The sequence below is a fragment of the Pristiophorus japonicus genome, chromosome 9, assembly GCF_044704955.1.
Source record: "Pristiophorus japonicus isolate sPriJap1 chromosome 9, sPriJap1.hap1, whole genome shotgun sequence".
NCBI classification, from domain to species: Eukaryota; Metazoa; Chordata; class Chondrichthyes; family Pristiophoridae; genus Pristiophorus; species Pristiophorus japonicus.
This window is the reverse complement of record NC_091985.1, coordinates 206,909,678-206,929,714: the sequence shown is the minus strand read 5'-3', so window position 1 is coordinate 206,929,714 and position 20,037 is coordinate 206,909,678. Positions and strand designations below refer to the sequence as shown.

The 20,037-nt window shown below is 46.5% G+C and overlaps 2 protein-coding genes across 2 annotated transcripts in view; one reads left to right on the top strand and one right to left on the bottom strand.

The window, feature by feature from the left end:
- Positions 1–385: 385 nt before the first annotated feature.
- LOC139273504 (zinc finger protein 436-like) lies at positions 386–18,284 on the bottom strand. Its single transcript, XM_070890411.1, has 3 exons — positions 18,187–18,284; positions 15,948–16,113; positions 386–2,312 (listed from the first exon to the last, which is right to left on the bottom strand). The coding sequence occupies exon 3, from the start codon at positions 1,955–1,957 to the stop codon at positions 1,031–1,033; it is 927 nt and encodes a 308-aa protein (XP_070746512.1). The 5' UTR covers positions 1,958–2,312; positions 15,948–16,113; positions 18,187–18,284; the 3' UTR covers positions 386–1,030.
- A 257-nt stretch (positions 18,285–18,541) lies between these two features.
- LOC139273497 (zinc finger protein 16-like) overlaps positions 18,542–20,037 on the top strand; it is a 35,548-nt gene continuing 34,052 nt past the window's right edge. The window contains exon 1 of the mRNA XM_070890396.1: positions 18,542–18,932. The gene's annotated coding sequence lies outside the window, so the exon portion shown is untranslated. The remainder of the gene's footprint in view (positions 18,933–20,037) is intronic.

Sequence of the window (20,037 nt, the reverse complement as noted above, 5' to 3'; positions counted from 1 at the left end):
CTTATTGCAGTACCTTTCTGATAAGCCTCCATTATTTCTTGATATATATGCTGTCCTGCAGTGTAGCTATTGATAGGGAGCCCATAGACTACTCCCACCAGTGACTTTGTTCCCTTATTATTTCTTATCTCCACCCAAACTGACCTACATCTTGATCTTCTGAGAATCAGAACCATCTGACCTCTCAAGTGGGCGTAAAAGATTCCATGACGTTATTTCGAAGAAATCTCTCTGGTGTCCAAGCTAACATTTATCCCTCAACCAACATCACTAAAACAGAGGCCGTGAAAGGCACTTTATAAATACAAAGGAGAAAAGGAACAGTCGATAACAGGACATCAATTAGTCTCCTCGTGGAGAAATCAAGGAATCGACTCACTGTATGTAGGAAACAAAGCTGATTTATTTGATCGTTGTTTGACAGAAAAGATTTACAAGAATGATTCCAGGGATGAGGGACTTCAGTTACATGGATAGACTGGTGAAGCTGGGGTTGTTCTTCTTAGAACAGAGAAGGTTGAGAAGAGATTTGATAGAGGTGCTCTGAAATCATGAGGGGTCTGGACAGAGTAGAGAGAAAATATTCCCATTGGCGGAAGGATTGAGAACCAGAGGACACAGATTCAAGGTGATTGGCAAAAGAACCAAAGGCGACATGAGAAAAAACTTTGTTTTAAGCAGCAAGTGGTTAGGATCTGGAATGCACCGCCTGTAAGGCTGGTGGAGGCAGATTCAATCGTGGTTTTCAAAAAGGGAATTGGATAAGTACCTGAAATAAAACAATTGCAGGGCTACAGCGAAAGGGCGGGGAGTGGGACTTGCAGAGAGCCGGCACGGGCTCGATGGTCCGAAAGGCCTCCTTCTGTGCTGTAAGCATTCTATGATTCTATGATATCCAGAAAATTAAACTCCAGCCCAGTTATAGGGATTAATTACACCAGCAGCAACAAACTCCAACTGTCCGAGTGAACATGGTTCAGTCCTGGATGTGATTAACTGCAACAATAAAAGCAGAGTCCAACCCCTGCAGTTACTTGTGAACTCGCTGATGTGACTGAAGGTTGGATAAACGAGTGAAGCCCTTCCCACACTCGGAGCAGATGAATGGCCTCTCCCCAGTGTGAATGCGTTGGTGTGTCAGCAGGTTGGATGAAAGAGTGAAGCCCTTCCCACACTCGGAGCAGATGAACGGCCTCTCCCCAGTGTGAGTGCGTTGGTGTTTCATTAGTTCATTTCTGCTTTTATAGCTCTTTTCACAGTCAGAACATTTAAACGGTCTCTTACTGGTGTGAACAAGTTGGTGTTCAGTGAGGTGGGATGAACGAGTGAATGCCTTCCCACACACAGAACAGGTAAAAGGTCTCTCCCCAGTATGAATACGCTGGTGAGCATGAAGCTCGAATGAATTAGCGAATCCCTTTCCACACACAGAGTAGATGAATGGCCTCTCTCCTGTGTGAGCTCGCTGGTGACTCAGATGATGAGATGATTTAGCAAACCGTTTCCCACATACGGGACAGACGAACGGTCTCTCCCCAGTGTGAACACGCTTGTGTTCAATGAGGTGTGAAGATGCAGCGAATTTCTTCCCACACATGGGACAGGTAAACGGCCTCTCCCCTGTGTGAACATGCTGGTGTCTCACCAAGCTGGATGAACAAGTGAATCCTTTCTCACACACGGAGCAGGTGAACGATCTCTCCCCAGTGTGAATTCGCTGGTGTGCCAGCAGTCTGGATGAATAAGTGAAGCCCTTCCCACACACAGTGCAAGTGAACGGCCTCTCCCCAGTGTGAACTCGCTGGTGTTCAGTGAGGTTGGATGAACGAGTGAATCCCTTCCCACACGCGGGGCAGGTGAACGGCCTCTCCCTGCTGTGACTGCGTCGATGAGTTTCCAGCGCAGAGGGGCAATTGAATCCCTTCCCACAGTCTCCACATTTCCACGGATTCTCCATGGTGCAGGTGTCCTTGTGACTCTCCAGGTTTGACGATCAGTTGAAGCCTGGTCCACACACAGAACACGTGTATGGTTTCTCACCGCTGTGAATAGTGCGATGTTTTTTCAGGCTGTGTAACTGGTTGAAGCTCTTTCCACAATCAGTGCACTGGAACACTCTCACTCGGGTGTGTGTGTCTTGGTGCTTTTCCAGTCACATTGATGTTTGAAATCTTTTCCCACAGACAGAGCAGACAAACGTTTCTCCTTTCACATTCAAAGGCCGATGATATTCAAGTGAATCGAGTGACTCTGTCAGATCTTGATACAATTGGTTCGATTTTCCTGTCTGTAAATCCTCCTCTTCTAATATCCTGTAAAAGGTGTTTACGAAAGTCAGCACTGGAAGTGCAGGATAGAAATTGAGAACAGACAATCCTACTTTTTATGGAACATTCTTTCCTCTCTTGTTCCCCAAAGCTGTAAATTCCCATCCCACACACTCTCCCTCCACCCTGTGCTGAAATCCAAACTCATCGCACCACCTCCATCATTTCTTTCTTCCATCTGCAGTTTTCTCACTCCCTCTTCTCTGGTTGGGTTCAGTTCTACATCCCGTCTGTGCAGACTGAGAATAAATGAGGAAATGATTTTCTCTCGAGGTCACTGGGACCCTAAAGCCCCGCCCACCCTCTGTTCCTGTACCAAGATGGCCGCGCAGGCACGCTGATCATGTCTAATAATTCGGCTAGTTACCCCGAGCAGTCGGGTCCATCATCGCGAGTCAAACATGTGTCCTGCCGGCTCATATTAGGTGCCTGGGGCCTACACCAGGTGTTTATGAAGCTGCCCAGCCCACCCAGGGGTCTAATTCCTCCGCTGAGCCCACAAGCTCCTACTGACTCGCGGAATGTCTCTTCCACCTCAGACCACCTCCACCACTGGCACTGCTCCTGTTCAGAGCGCAGCCCGGTCCCGTGTCCGGGCTCCTGGTGTCATTGATAGAGCGCTTTATCCCTGCGCGGGTAGATTCTGGTTACAGAAGTAAACGTTGCAACATTTGGTAGTGAAAGGGATTCATTCAGGACAGACAGCAGGGATTATTGCAGGAAATAACACAGTGCAGTGAGAAAGGAAATACAGTGGATGTTGTGTAGATGGATTGTCAAAAGGTGTTTGATAAGGTGCTGGACAGGAGGCTTGTTGATCAAATTAAGGCTCATGGTATTAAAGGGAGTGGGGCCGCGTGGAGAGGAAGTTGGGTAAAGGGCAGAAAACAGAGAGTAGTGGTTAATGGATGTTCTTCAGACTGGAGGGATGTAAACAGTGGTGTCCCCCAGGGTCAGTGTTGGGATCATTGCTCTTAATATAGAGACAGGGCTAGGGAATAAGCACATAAGAATTAGAAGCAGGAGTAGGCCATTTGGCCCCTCGAGCCTGCTCCACCATTCAATAAGATCATATTGATTCATCAATTGATCCACCGCTACAAAAAACAATAAGAATAAAACCGGACGGACCACCCGGCATCGACCTCCGCACCGGCTACAGACCCGACAACGGCACACCCAGCCCAGTCTTTCTCACCAACATCTGGGGACTTGTGCCAAAATTGGAAGAGATGGCCCAGACTAGTCAAGCAACAGCCTGACATAGTCATACTCACAGAATCATATCTTTCAGCCAATGTCCCAGACTCCTCCATCACCTCCCTGGATATGTCCTGTCCCACCGGTGGCGGTACAGTAGTATACAGTCGGGAGAGTGTGGCCCTGGGAGTCCTCAACACCGACTCCGGACCCCATGAAGTCTCCTGGCTTCAGGTCAAGCATGGACAAGGAAACCTTCTGCTGATGACCACCCACCACCCTCCCTCAGCTGATGAATCAGTGCTCCTCCATGTTGAACACCACTAGGAAGAAGCACTGCGAGTAGCAAGGTGCACAGAATGTACTCTGGGTGGGGGACTTCAATGTCCATCAAGACTGGCTCGGTAGCACCACTACTGACTGAGCTGGCCGAGTGCTGAAGGACAGCTGCCAGACTGTGCCTGCAGCAGATGATGAAAGAATCAACACGAGTGGAAAAAAAGACTTGCGCCCATCCCTTTGGAAAGGGCACAAGAGTGGGAGCAGCGGTAAGCCTACAAAGGGTGTGAGTCAGCCGAGCAGACAGCTGAAACAGCACCAAGTGACCTGGGAGGATAAGAAGTAAAAAGATTCAAAATGTGGTGTCGCAGAAAAGCAGGGAAGTGATTGGTTGGTCAGTTTTTCTCTCTTTTCTTCGGCATTGGTTTAAATTAAGAGCTGGGATTAAAAATCTAAACTTTCAAAATGTGAAAAATTAATTAAATACATTAGAGATTGCAGGGCAGGCGATGTGTTACTGCTGCTGCATGTGGGAGCTGGTTGACCCCATTGAGGTCCACGGTGACCACATCTGCAGTAAGTGTTGGCTGCTCGAGGAACTTCGGCTCCGCGTTGATGAGCTGGAGTCCGAGCTGCAGACACTGCGACACATCAGGGAGGGGGAGAGTTACCTGGACCCTGTGTTCCAGGAAGCAGTCCCACCCCTTAGATTAATTAATTTAAATTTGGTCCGTGGTTAGGGACAGGATGGTGTGGCTACAAGCGAGGCAGCTGTGGGGACCCAGGAGATAGTGATGGAGGTGCCTCAGTCCTTGCAATTGTCCAACGGTACGAGATTCTTGCTCCCTGTTTGGACGAGGGCAGGGACTGCAGGGAGGATGAGCAAACTGACCACAGTGCCGTGGTACAGGAGGCCATTCAAGTAGGGGGAGTAAAAAGAAATGTTGTAGTGATCGGAAACAGTATAGTTTCGGAGATAGATACTGTTCTCTGCAGCCGAGTGCGTGAGTCCCGAAGGCTGTGATGCCTGCGCAGTGCCAAGGTTCAGGACATCTCCTCTGGGCTGAAGAGGGATTGGAATGGGAGGGGGAAGATCCAGTTGTCGTGGTACGTAGGTACCAATGACATAGGTAGAACAAAGAAAGGGGTTCTGCTGAAGGATTTTGAGCAGCTAGGGGCTAAATTAAAAAGCAGAACCACAAAGGCAATAATCTCTGGATTACTACCTGAGCCACGAGCAAATATATTTTGGTGAGAAGGAAAGACTTTAAGCGACGAGAGAACTATCCGCGGTTAATGAAGGAAGTAAAGGATGGGATCAAATTGAAAACAATGGCATACAAAGTGACCAAGGTTAGTGGGAGGCCAGAGCATTAGCAAATGTTTTTAAAAACAGCAAATGATGACTAAAGAAATAATAAAGAGAGGGAAGGTAGATTATGAGAGTAAACTAGCAAGCAATATAAAAAGAGCTTCTACAGGTATGTAAAAAGGATAGGGTAGCTAAAGTAAACGTTGGTCCTTAGAGGATGAGACTGGAGAATTAATAATGGGGAACAGGGAAATGGCAGAGACTTTGAACAAATATTTTGTATCAGTCTTCACGGTAGAAGACGTTAAAAACACCCCAATAATAGATAATCAAGCGGCTATAGCGCGGGAGGAACTTAAAGCAATCACTAAAGAAAAAGTGCTCAGTAAAATAATGGGATGAAAGGTGGAAAAGCCCACTGGATCTGATGGCTTGCAACCTCGGGTCTTAGTAAAGCTCCCTCTACACTGTCCCATCAAATACTCCCAGGGCCGGCATAGCACAAGTTGGATACCTCTATACTGGCCCATCAAACAATGCCAGAGCAGGTACAGCACAGGTTAGGTACAAAGTAAAAATCCCTCTACACTTCCCTAACAAACACTCCCAGGGGAGGTACAGCACAGGTTAGATACAGAGTAAAGCTTGTTCTACACCGGCCAACAAACACTCCAAGGGCAGGTAAAGCATGGGTTAGGCAGAGGGTAAAGCTTCCTCTATTCTCCCCGATCAAACAATGCCAGGGCAGGTACAGCACGGGTTCGATGCAGAACAAATCTCCCTCTAAACTGCCCCATCAAACATTCCTCGGGCAGGTACAGTCCGGATTCGATATAGCAGAAAGCTCCCACTACACTGTCCCATCAAACACAACGAGGGCAGGTAGAGTACGGGTTAGATACAGAGGAAAGCTTACCCTACACCAACCCATCAAAGCTCACAGGGCAGGTAGAGTACGGAATAGATACAGAGGAAAGCTCCCTCTGCAGTGTCCCATCAATCACTCACAAGGCAGGTACAATGTTGATTTCTGAGTTCTTTTCCTTCAATCTGGTTCAGTGAAATCACTGAGGCGAATACCGTTGTGCTTTAAACAAAGCAGTCTTTATTTCTTACCGGCTGAGACTTATCAGACAGAAGGAGTACTCTCTTGATAGAGCGTACACACTTCCTACGGACAAGTGAAGTTACATTGTAAAGGGACGACGGTTATACATTTTCGGTAAAAGATAACAAGATAGGGCTAGAGTGACATCCTAGTTCAGCCTATCCCTTTTGATCCCTCTTTCCCTTTGTCCACTCATAAGCCGACCTAAGTATGGTCTGATTTTAAACAAAGACCTTCTGTTAATGTTTCAGGTTAATAACATGATTTAATAAGACCTTGAGGTTTTTCTGCAAGCTGTGGGTTTTGTTTCGATATGTGTTAGTGTTGTAACATTTCGCAGTCTCGAGTCTGAGATGTCATGGCTATTTCTCCATGAATTCTTTGTTAGCTTATACTGTCCCTATACAATTCCCACGTTCTCAACTTCAATGTCTCGATACATTTTTAAACATTCACAGTTGCAGTCCAGATTGGTTGTGATAACAAATCGATGTTCCACCGATTCTTCCTGGTAACCCATTTTAACCGGTTCTGACACCGGGAATGTAGATACTTGTTCCAGGAATCCTGACAGTTCCTGTGTTTCAGTGAAGGTGGGGAGTTTAAGCTTTGATTGTACAGAAGACATGAAGGCTCCCGTATCTATCAAGAAGGGTTGCCACTCATTCCGAATTTTTAACAATATCATCGGTTTGTCATCCGGGGAGGGTCCCTGCACAATCAAGTTGCGTAGTCAATAAGAATCGGGGGACGGCTGGCCAAAGGGGTTGTTCTGGGAGAAGTTAGTGTAAGATCCCCGTCCTCTTCCCCCCTTGCCCCCCGCCTCTTCCTTTTTCGTGCTGACGGGAGGGACAATTTCTATTCCAATGTCCTTCTTGCCCACAAATAAAGCATCCATCTCGTCTTCCCATACCAGGCCGGGGACAGTAGGGCGGTCCTTAATTAGCAGGGCCCGGGCCATTTGGGTGTTTGATATAACCGTATCCCTGTTTATCCACCCAACCCTGCACGCAACACTGCGGTTCCATCTGGTATCACCTTGGGTCGGGTTTTGGTCCTTCCACCCGAGGCGGCTCTTCCTTTCTAGTCATGTATTCAGTCTTGACCTGGGTTGGGGGCGTACCTCCCCCCTCTCCTTTCTTTTCCTGCCAATAATATTTAACCGCCCTTTCCATCTGCGCTTTACTGATATCTGCCCAATTCATATTATTTGTCCGGATAGCGTGAGCAATAGAATTGGGCAGGCACTGAAGTAGGATAGCGCAGAATTGAGGAGAATCCTCTCCTGCCCTGAAGGCATTATCTCCTGATTGACTTCCGTATATTTCAATAAATCTTTCCATGAATTCATCGGCAGTTTCTTCTCGTTTGGGTTTAGTTTCTAATACTGCGGCCATACTGATGGGCTTCTGAAGGGTCGTGGTGAGAGCATTAAAGATAGCGTTTAGGCAATCCTGGACATCGTTAGGGTGAGTAACCAACAATGCATCATGAGTAGCACGTCCTAGGTGAGTTAGAAATCGGGCATGCTCAGTTGGGCTCAGGGTTTGCTTTACCAGGGCCCACAGGTCCCTTGATTCTGCATTATATCCATGCATGTCGAGGTCACTCCGTGAAATCGGAGGTCAGGGTTAAGTTGGGTTTGTGGATCCCTTTCAGCTTATTTATCATAGCCTTTTAACTCTTCAATTTGTTTTGTTTGAGTATCTATTTCTTTATTGTATCAGGCAAGTATTATTACATAAGCTAGTTCTGTTTTTATTTTTATTCTGACTATCGCACCATTCCTCTGTTAGGTGAGTCTTTTTTCTATTAAGAAATCCAAATTGATAATGTTCAGTATGAAACGGCTGTCAATGGAAAGGGTTAACTCCTTTACAGGTTTGTAAGAAGACCTGATGTCATTACGTGACTTCACGTAACCATCTGAAAAAAAAATCTTTTCATCAGGAAAGGCAGCATTTGATTAAACGCCAATATTTTTTAACTTCTTATTCAAGTACTTGCCAAAGATATTTTTTTTAATTGATTTAAAACGAGACCACAAATTTTTAATAGCTATTTATTTACTGAAATTCAATTTGGTCATCAGCCTCGGTCAATGCAAAGCCAACCATTTTAACTAAGTAGTCTATCGATACATTTCTCAGAGGTCCCAGTGGAACTCTGAATACATTTCTCGTGCGTGCACTCTTTCTTTAAGACGTCTACGGTTTTTAATATGTCTTCCTTCTGTCAATGAAAGCCCTAATTTAATGGAGTTTTTCTGCCAACTCGACAGGAGTGATTTTTTTTTAAGACTGCAGTGGAATTTTTCTCATAATTTAAAATCTCAGAACACATTTTTTTTTCCAGCACCTATTTAGTACGTTACATCTTTTTTTCCCGTCTTTTCCATAACTGGAGGGAAGTCTGGCACGTTCATCTACACTCACTGATTCCTGCTATTGTTGTTGATGTACAAAATTTTAAATAAATGACACTGCCCTCCAAACAGCACTTAATTACAATTGTTGACATTTACACGTAGGCTGTGGACTGCTTTTCGTTATCTCAATTGTTCCAGCCTCAAGGTCGTGTTATTTAATATAATATTTTTTTTTGAATCCTTTTGAATCCATCTCAGTATTTTCTGTGCCTTCTCTGAATATCTCAAAATCCCGATTCAAACTTTGTAATTCAATAAGGTTCACACTCTTAAACTTCCCACATACAGGACAACACTACGAAGGGTTAAAAAAATCTTTTATTCTGTTTGAAAAAGTGGGTGGAGCTAAAACAAACCACAACTCCCCGGCTTTTTTTTTTCCACAGTAAAAATCACACAAGCATTTCTCATTTAAAACAGATGTTCACAAGAGTCTCTCTTCTTTCCTATTAATTTTTAGATCCATGACCTTTCAGGGAATTCGTAGTTTTATCTAAATTACCCATCCTGTGTCGCCGCACGTTGGATCAGGGTCCTAATTAGTCCTGATTGTCTCCACGTCGCCCCGTGGTGGTTTCAGTTATCTTACCCAGAGCCTAGGCGGACCAAGTGATATACAAGATCGACGCCGTACCTGGCGCAAGTACAATTTAAAATTTACACAGTCCCGCGGCTTAATTTAACGTAATTCCCTAACCTCCGCGTTTCCCTACGCAGTTCGCGCGATTCTCTCTCTCTCCGCGTTGCCGCGCGGTTTTACTTGGGCCTCGAACCCACACAGACACTGGGCCTCGAACCTAGGCAGGTTACCTATTCTAACTTATCTTTCCGAGTCGCCGCTTGGTTTGCGTCACCGCGCAATTTCCCTATCTCTATCCCTATTCTAAGTTTGAAAGGTATTCATCAGATTGTCCTGGATCTCGTTCAGACACTACCTGAGAACCAGCAAGTGGCTAAACTTTCCTCAGACTTTTGAAACCGGGGGAAACTGGAGCAGTATTGAAAATATACTTACTCCAGTGGCCACTTTCCCCTCGTCTCGTCCAAGGCTAGTCTGGCTCTTAATTCGCAAGTTTTCGGCAGTCGTCCGTTGAGATCCCACTTCTGACACCAAATGTTGATTTCTGAGTTATTTTCCTTCAATCTGGTTCAGTGACATCACTGAGTCGAATACCGATTGTGCTTCAAACAAAGCAGTCTTTATTTCTTACCGGCCGAGACTTATCAGACAGAAGGAGTACTCTCTTGATAGAGCGTACACGCTTCCTACGGACAAGTGAAGTTACATTGTAAAGGGACGACGGTTATACATTTTCGGCAAAAGATAACAAGATAGGGCTAGAGTGACATCCTAGTTCAGCCTATCCCTTTTGATCCCTCTTTCCCTTTGTCCACTCATAAGCCGACCTAAGTATGGTCTGATTTTAAACAAAGACCTTCTGTTAATGTTTCAGGTTAATAACATGATTTAATAAGACCTTGAGGTTTTTCTGCAAGCTGTGGGTTTTGTTTCAATATGTGTTAGTATTGTAACATTTTGCAGTCTCGAGTCTGAGATTTTCATGGCTATTCCTCCATTAATTCTTTGTTAGCTTATACTGTCCATATATAATTCCCACGTTCTCAACTTCTCGACTTTAATGTCTGTATACATTTAATATCCAGTTCACTTCACTGTCTTTATTGCTTATACATTTTCACATATCCACACAGCACGGGTTATGCAGAGAGTAAAGTTCTCTCTACACTGTCCCATCATACAGTACCAGGGCACGTACAGCATGGGTTAGATACAGAGTAATACTCCCTCTACACTGTCCCATCAAACATTGCCAGGGCAGGTACAGCAAGTATTAGATACAGAACAAATCTCCCTCTACACTGTCCCATCCATCACTCCAAGGGTGTGAATGTTTAAAAATGTATAGAGACATTGAAGTTGAGAACGTGGGAATTCTATAGGGACAGTATAAGCTAACAAAAAATTCATGGAGGAATAGCCATGACATCTCAGACTCGAGACTGGAAATGTTACAACACTAACACATATTGAAACAAAACCCACAGTTTGCAGAAAAACCTTAAGGTCTTATTAAATCATGTTATTAACCTGAAACATTGACAGAAGGTCTTTGTTTAAAATTGGACCATGCTTGGGTCGGCTTATGAGTGGACAAAGGGAAGGAGGGATCAAAAGAGATGGGCTGAGCTGGGATGTCACTCTGGCCCTATCTTGTTATCTTTTGCCGAAAATGTATAACCATCGTCCCTTTACAATGTAACGTCACTTTGTCCGTAGGAAGTGAGTGCGTTCGAACAGACTTGCATTCCTTCTGTCTGATAAAGTCCCCGATCGGGATTTGCTTTTTAAATAAAAGCTTGCTTTGTTTAAAGCACAAACGGTATTCGTTTCAGTAATTTTGCTGAACCAGATTGAGATAAAAGAATCCAGGAATCAACAAGGGCAGGTATGGAACATAAGAAATAGGAGCAGAGTAGACCATTTTGGCCCCTCGAGCCTGCTCCGCCATTCAATAAGATCATGGCTGATCAGATTCAGGCCTTAACTCCACTTCCCTGCCCGCTCCCCATAATCCTTGACTCCCTTATCTTTCAAAAATCTGTCTATCCCCACCTTAAGTACATTCAATGACCCAGCCCCCACAGCTCTCTGAGGTAACGAATTCCAAAGATTCACAACCCTCAGAGAAAAAACACCTCCTGATTTCCCTTTTAAATGAGCGACCACTTATTCTGAAACTATGCCCCGCTAGTGCTAGATTCCCTCACGTGGGGAAACATCCTCTCTGTATCTACCCTGTCAAGCCCCCTCAGAATCTTATACGTTTCAATAAGATCACCTCTAAGTCTTCTAAACTCCAATGTGTACAGGCCCAACCTGCTCAACCTTTCTCATTATGACAACCCCTTCATCTCAGCAATCAACCTCGTAACCTTTTCTGAACTGCCTCCAGTGCAAGTATATCCTTCCTGAAATAAGGAGACTAAAACTGTACGCAGTACTCCAGTTGTGGTCTCACCAATACCATGTACAGTTGGAGCAGGACTTCCCTACTTTTATACTCATCCCCCTTGCAATAAAGGCCAACATTCCATTTGCCTTCATAATTAATTGCAGTAACTGCATGCTAAATGTTTGTGTTTCATGTACAAGGACCCCCAGATCCCTCTGTACCACCGCATTTTGTAATCTCTCACAATTTAAATAATAATTTGCTTTTTTATTACTCCTACTAACATGGATACCCTCACATTTTTCCACATTATACTCCATCTGCCAAAGCTTTGCCCACTCACTTAGCCTATCTATATTTGTTTGTAAATTCTTTGCGTCCTCCTCACAACTTGCTAGGTTAGCACAGGTTAGATATACAGTAAACCTCCCTCTACATTATCCCATCAAACACTCCCAGTGCAGGTACAACACGGGTTAGGTGCAGAGTAAAGCTCCCTCTGCACTGTCCCAAAAACACTTCAGGGGCAGGTACAGCACGGGTTAAATACAAAGCAAAGCTCCCTCTACACTGTCCCATCAAACACTCACAGGACAGATATAGCATGGATTGGATACAGCGTAAAGTTCCCTCCACACTGTCCCATCAAATATTTCCAAGGCGTGTACAGTAAACATTAGATACAGCATAAAGCCCAATTTACACTGTCCCATCAAACACTCCCAAGGCAGGTAACAGCACGGATTAGATACAGAGTAAACCTCCATTTACACTGTCCCATCAAACAATGCCAGGGCAGGCACAGCACAGATTAGATACTGAGTTTCCCATGTGGTGGCTGGCGTGCAACGGCCACCACACGTTAAAAAAAGCCACGCACAGGCATCTTCCACCCTTCAGGATGTAGTTCAGGATCTGGAATATTAGGTCCTTCATTGAAACACCTGTGAACTCATCCTTTTTTGGCGTGGAAGCAAGTCATCCTCGTTTGCAGATGACACTAAGCTGGGTGGCAGTGTGAGCTGTGAGGAGGATGCCAAGAGGCTGCAGGGTGACTTGGACAGGTTAGGTGAGTGGGCAAATGCATGGCAGATGCAGTATAATGTAGATAAATGTGAGGTTATCCACTTTGGTGGCAAAAACAGTAAGGTAGAATATTATCTGAATGGTGACAGATTAGGAAAAGGGGAGGTGCAATGAGACCTGGGTGTCATGGTACATCAGTCATTGAAAGTTGGCATGCAGGTACAGCATGCGGTGAAGAAGGTAAATGGCATGTTGGTCTTCATAGCGAGAGGATTTGAGTATAGGAGCAGGGAAGTCTTACTGCAGTTGTACAGGGCCTTGGTGAGGCAATACCTTGAATATTGTGTACAGTTTTGGTCTCCTAATCTGAGGAAGGACATTCTTGCTATTGAGGGAGTGCAGCGAAGGTTCACCAGACTGATTCCCGGGATGGCAGGACTGACATATGAAGAAAGACTGGATCGACTAGGCTTATATTCACTGGAATTTAGAAGAATGAGAGGGGATCTCACAGAAAAATATAACATTCTGACGGGATTGGACAGGTTAGACGCAGGAAGAATGTTCCTAATGTTGGGGAAGTCCAGAACCAGGGGTCACAGCCTAAGGATAAGGGGTCAGCCATTTAGGACCGAGATGAGGAGAAACTTCTTCACTCAGAGAATTGTAAACCTGTTAAATTCTCCATCACAAAAAGTTGTTGAGGCCAGTTCATTAGTTATATTCAAAAGGGAGTTAGATGTGACCCTTTTAGCTAAAGGGATCAAGGAGTATGGAGAGAAAGCAGGAATGGGGCACTGAAGTTGCATGATCAGCCATGATCATATTGAATGGTGGTGCAGGCATGAAGGGCCGAATGGCCTACTCCTGCTCCTATTTTCTATGTTTCAAGGTACTGCTAATGATGATGATGAGATACAGAGTAAATCTCTCTCTATACTGTCCCATCAGATACAACTCGGGCAGGTAGAGTACAGGTTAGATTCAGAGGAAAGCTTCCCCTACAGCGACCCATCAAAGCTCACAGGGCAGGTAGAGCACGGGTTAGATACAGAGCAAAGCTCCCTCTACATTGTCCCAACAAACAATTCCAGGTCAGGTACAGCACGGGTTCGGTAAAGAGCGAAGCTCCCTTTGTACTGTCCCATCAAGCACTCCCAGGGCAGGGACAGCACGAATTAGATACACAGTAAATCTGTGTCAGAGGAAACTGTACCCCAGTGAGAGTCAGTGCCAGAGGAAACTGTACCCCAGTGAGAGTCAGTGCCAGAGGAAACTGTACCCCAGTGAGAGTCAGTGCCAGAGGAAACTGTACCCCAGTGAGAGTCAGTGCCAAAGGAAACTGTACCCCAGTGAGAGTCAGTGCCAGAGGAAACTGTACCCCAGTGAGAGTCAGTGCCAGAGGAAACTGTACCCCAGTGAGAGTCAGTGCCAGAGGAAACTGTTCCCCAGTGAGAGTCAGTGCCAGAGAAAAATGTACCCGTGAGTGTCAGTACCAGAGGAAACAAGCAGCAGAGCTTGGTGTCCAGCCGTCTTGGATCCCCTTGCCATTGGACCAAGACCTTGCTCTGCCAAGCCCTTGTGGTAGCCGGTGTGCAATGGCCACCTCACGTTAAAATAATTCATGCTGTTAGCAATACAAAACAATCCTCTTCCTCTGCAGTTATCAGTCTATTGCAATTCCCCATACCTGCAGTTTTGTTATTTTACAATTTAAAATATCTTCAGTTATCAGCAACAAATTGCATTTATATCGAGCCTTAAACATAGTAAAATGTTCCAAGGCACTTCACAGGACCGTTAGCAAAAAGAATTTGACACCCAGTCACGTAAGGAAATACTACAACAGGATTAAAAGCTTGTTCAAAAGGATAGGTATTAAGGAGCATTTTGAAGGTGGAGAGATTTAGGGAGGGAATTCGAGAGCTTATGGCCTCGGCAGCTGAAGGTATGGCCACCAATATTGGAGGGATGAAAATTGGGGCTGCTCAAGAGGCCAGAATTGGAGGAATGCAAATATCTCTGAGGGTTGCAGGGCTGGAGGAGGTTACAGCAATCGGGAGGGGCAAGGTCCTGGACGGATTTCAAAACAAGGTTGAGCATTTTGAAATCGATGGAGCAGGAGCCAATGTAGTTCAGTGAGCACAGGGGTGATGGGTGAATGGAAATTGGTACAAGTTGGGATGAGAGGGCTGAGGACAGATTGAGTCGAATAGGCCTATATTCTCTGGAGTTTAGAAGAATGGAAGGTGATATCATTGAAACATAGAATTGACAAGGGCTGGATAGTCTAGAGCTAGTGGTCCTAGTATTAGGATAAGAGATCGGCCATTTAAGACTGAGATAAGATATTTCTTCACTTAAGAGTTGTGAATCTTTGAAATTCTGTATTGAATAGAGATCTTACTGAATGGCGGAGCAGACGGAAGGGCCGTATGGCCTACGCCTGCTGCTACTTCTTGTGTTCTTGAGTAAGGATACGGGCAGGAGTGTTTTTGATAAGCGTAAGCTTGCGGAGAGTGCGAGGTGTGAGGCCGATCAGGAGAGCATTGGAAATAGTCCAATGTAGCGGTAACAGAGGCATGGATGAGGGTTTGAGCAGTTGAGCTGAGGAAGGGGCAGAGACCGGCGATGTTATGGAGCTGGAAGTAAACGTACTTGGTGATTGAGGGAATATGGGTTCGGAAGCTCATCTCAGGGTCAAGTACGACGCCAATTAATAAATTGCAACTCTCCATATCTGTGTTTCAGTATATTAGAATACTACATACCTCGAGTGATCAATGCTTCAATAGTAGTACTTATCAATATATTTTCTGTTAATTCCAAATGTTCATGAATGAATAATTGATTCTGTCAGTAATAGGCCGTGCTGGTATTTCAGATTGGTTTGTGCATCGTGATCAATGAATTGACTATGATGCTTCCAGTTCAATCTTTCCAATGGCTTTCTCACCAGATGGGAAATATTTGAACATTGAGATCTGATGGTGTCGGTGTGAGTTCAGCCCCACCGAATGTACAGAGACGGGTCCATCTGCTGGTCTCTGCCTCAAACTGGAGTCACCTCTTAGATCAAAGCCCTTTACTCTAAAACACACACAAGATTCACTGTGACTGTGTGTTTAGAGACAGAAAGTGATCTCACTTCACATCCCATTGCACGGCCTCATGCTGGATAATTGTGCTCGGTGGTCAGTCTCTCCCAGTCTCATTTCCTGCCTTACCTTGTAACCTGTGTGTACTGTCTACAGGACCGGTGTGTATCTGAGTAAATGGCACTTTCTCTTACCTTTCTCCCCAGTCAATGTATTGAATCGCATTCAATCGGAAGGGGCTCACTGGTTGGTGCTCTCACAATCCTGTGCTGGTTCACCTGCTGTTGTTCCTCAGTCCACAATCCCTGTTTCCTTCCAGCTGTGGAACTTTCTCAATCACTCCGCCATTCACTGGGAGATCTAATTATGGCAGGGCAGAAAATTAGAAGAATATTAATGTTGTGAAGTGGAATGTAGTATAAAGTGTTTTTCCAATGTTTCAGAAAAGTCTATGTCCAGTATTTCTGTTTGATTTTATCCTATTCCTCAAGATTCCTGTCCCGCCCGTCTGGACTTACAGAAAATCACCAGAATTCTCCCTGGATTACACACTAACTGATCTCACTGGGCCCATCCTCCCCGGGTTACACGCTGTCTGATCTTACTGGGCCCCCGGGTTACACACTGTCTGATCTCACCGGGCCCCCGGGTTACACACTGTCTGATCTCACTGGGCCCCCCGGGTTACAGACTGTCTGATCTCACCGGGCCCCCGGGTTACACACTGTCTGATCTCACTGGGCCCCCAGGTTACACACTGTCTGATCTCACTGGGCCCCCCGGGTTACAGACTGTCTGATCTCACCGGGCCCCCGGATTACACACTGTCTGATCTCACTGGGCCCCCGGGATACACAATCTCTGATCTCACTGGGCCCCCGGGTTACACACTGTCTGATCTCACCAGGCCCCCGGATTACACTGTCTGATCTCACCGGGCTCCCGGGTTACACACTGTCTAATCTCACTGGGCCCCCGGGTTACACACTGTCTGATCTCACCGGGCCCCCGGATTACACTGTCTGATCTCACCGGGCCCCCGGGTTACACACTGTCTGATCTTTCTGGGCCCCCGGGTTACACACTGTCTGATCTCACTGGGCCCCCAGGTTACACACTGTCTGATCTCACTGGGCCCCCGGGTTACACACTGTCTAATCTCACTGGGCCCTCGGGTTACACACTTTCTGATCTCACTGGGCCCCCGGGTTACACACTGTCTGATCTCACCGGGCCCCCGGGTTACACACTGTCTGATCTCACCGGGCCCCCGGGTTACACACTGTCTGATCTCACCGGGCCCCCGGGTTACACACTGTCTGATCTCACCGGGCCCCCGGGTTACACACTGTCTGATTTCACTGGGCCCCCGGGTTACACACTGTCTAATCTCACTGGGCCCTCGGGTTACACATTGTCTGATCTCACTGTGCCCCGGGTTACACACTGTCTGATCTCACCGGGCCCCCGGGTTACACACTGTCTAATCTCACTGGGCCCTCGGGTTACACACTGTCTGATCTCACCGGGCCCCCGGGTTACACACTGTCTGATCTCACCGGGCCCCCGGGTTACACACTGTCTGATTTCACCGGGCCCCCGGGTTACACACTGTCTAATCTCACTGGGCCCTCGGGTTACACATTGTCTGATCTCACTGTGCCCCGGGTTACACACTGTCTGATCTCACCGGGCCCCCGGGTTACACACTGTCTAATCTCACTGGGCCCTCGGGTTACACATTGTCTGATCTCACTGTGCCCCGGGTTACACACTGTCTGATCTCACCGGGCCCCCGGGTTACATACTGTCTGATCTCACCGGGCCCCCGGGTTACACACTGTCTGATCTCACCGGGCCCCCGGGTTACACACTGTCTGATCTCACTGGGCCCCCGGGTTACACACTGTCTGATCTCACCGGGCCCCCGGGTTACACACTGTCTGATCTCACTGGGCCCCCGGGTTACACAGTGTCTAATCTCACTGGGCCCTCGGGTTACACACTGTCTGATCTCACTGGGCCCCGGGTAACACACTGTCTGATCTCACTGGGCCCCCGGGTTACACACTGTCTGATCTCACTGGGCCCCGGGTTACACACTGTCTGATCTCACTGGGCCCCCGGGTTACACGCTGTCTGATCTCACCGGGCCCCCCGGGTTACACGCTGTCTGATCTCACTGGGCCCCGGGTTACACAGTGTCTGATCTCACTGGGCCCCCGGGTTACACGCTGTCTAATCTCACTGGGCCCCCGGGTTACACACTGTCTGATCTCACCGGGCCCCCGGGTTACACACTGTCTGATCTCACCGGGCCCCCGGGTTACACACTGTCTGATCTCACTGGAAGTTTCAGTCTATCTCCCGCATGTCCCCAAACCGAGCTCCGGGGCTGTGTGTTCAGTTCGATGTTTTCCCTCACAGACTCACCGCACCCTCCCCGCCCGCCGGCCGTGCGCTCTGCCCCGGCCCCAGCCGCCCACCATCAGTCCGGTTCCCTGCTGCCCCCGGTTCCCCACATTGTCCAACCGCTGGTTACAGTAAACTGCCCGGCATCCGGGGACTGATGGAGAGTGGCACCGAGCACAGAGCGCGTTCTGCATAAATTAATGACCTTCAGAGAATTCCCGGTCGTCTGTTGGCTGCACGAAGCAGATTGCCAGCCACTCTCACCAATAGGAGTCGGCAGCGCCGCAGAGCCCCGCCCACTGTGATGAAGGCGCGCTGGGCAGCTCGAGGGTCACGTTGTTCCTGATTTCAAAAATTGCGGCCGTTTAACCGTTACCTAGAGACGTCACAGGTGGCGTCGGTGCTGTGGGGCGGGACCGCTCGCCGTGCGCCTGCGCCGGATACAAAACATACATTTCACACCGAGCCACAGAAGAAGAAATTGCGGCAGATGACCAAAAGCTGGGTCAAAGAGGCAGGTTTTAAGGAGGGTCTGAAAGTAGGAAAGAGGCGGAGAGGTTTAGGGAGGGAGTTCCAGAACTCGGGGCCCAGGCAGCTGAAGGGCCGGACACCGATGGTGGAGCGATTATAATCAGGACAAAAGGGCAGAATTTGAGGAGTGCAGACATCTTGTGGGCTGCAACAGATTCCAGAGATCGGGAGGGGCGAGGCCCTGGAGTGATTTGTAAAAAGTGATTTGTGATTATTAACAGCAACAACTTTTAACAGTGAGTCTTGTTTATTTTGTTTATTTGTACATGGGACGTGCTGGCAACGGAAGAATGATCATAATATGATAAAATGTTACATTAAGTTTGAAAGTGATTTTGTTAAATCCGAAACTGGGGTCTTAAATTTAAACAAAGCAAACTTTTTAGGTATGAGGGGTGAGTTGGCTAAGATAGATTCGGAAACTACATTAAAAGGTATCAAGATAGATAAGCAATGGCTTGCTTTAAAGAATTAATACATAATTTACAATAATTACATTCCTTTTAAGGCACAAGACCCCCACAGGAAAGGTGGTCCAACCGTGACTAAGAAGTGAAGTTAAAGATAGTTTTAGATCAAAGGAAGAAGCTTATAATGTTGCCAAAAAGAGCAGTAAGCCTGGGGATTGGGAGCATTTTAGAATTCAGCAAAGGAGGACCAAGAAACTGATCAAGAAAGGGGAAATAGAAAATGAGAGTAAACTAGCGAGAGACATAAAAACAGAATGTAAATCCTTTTGTAGGTATGTTAAAAAGGAAAAATTAGCAAAAGTAAATGTGAGTCCCCTACAGGCTGAGAAATTATAATGCGGAACAAGGAAATGGCAAAGAAATTAAACAAATACTTTGGGTGGAAAATTGTGGTTGGAAGCTTCTTTTGGGTGACCGCATCTGTCCAGAATTTAAAAAAAAATTGCCTGGTGGTCTCAGAGGAACATAGGATTGTGGTCGGAGTCTGAGTTTCGTAGTGCAGTGTACAGGAACATGTCTTCCAGGTATGTATTTGTATCCTAGGATCACGTGGACCCGGACCACCAATGGACATCTAGTATTCTCATTGATAATAATGGGAGCTCTGGTTGTATGAGCTCCCATTGCTTTCAACAACAACAACTTTATTTATATACCGCTTTTAACATAGTAAAATGTCCCAAGGCACTTCAGTGTTATAAGACAAAGCAAATAAATTTGACACCTAGCCACATAAGAAGAAATTACAGCAGATGACCAAAATCTGGTCAAAGAGTAGCTTTAAGGGGCATCTTAAAGGGGGAAAGAAATGTCCAGAGGCAGAGAGGCTTAGGGAGGGAGTTCCAGAGCTTAGGGCCCAGGCAGCTGAAGG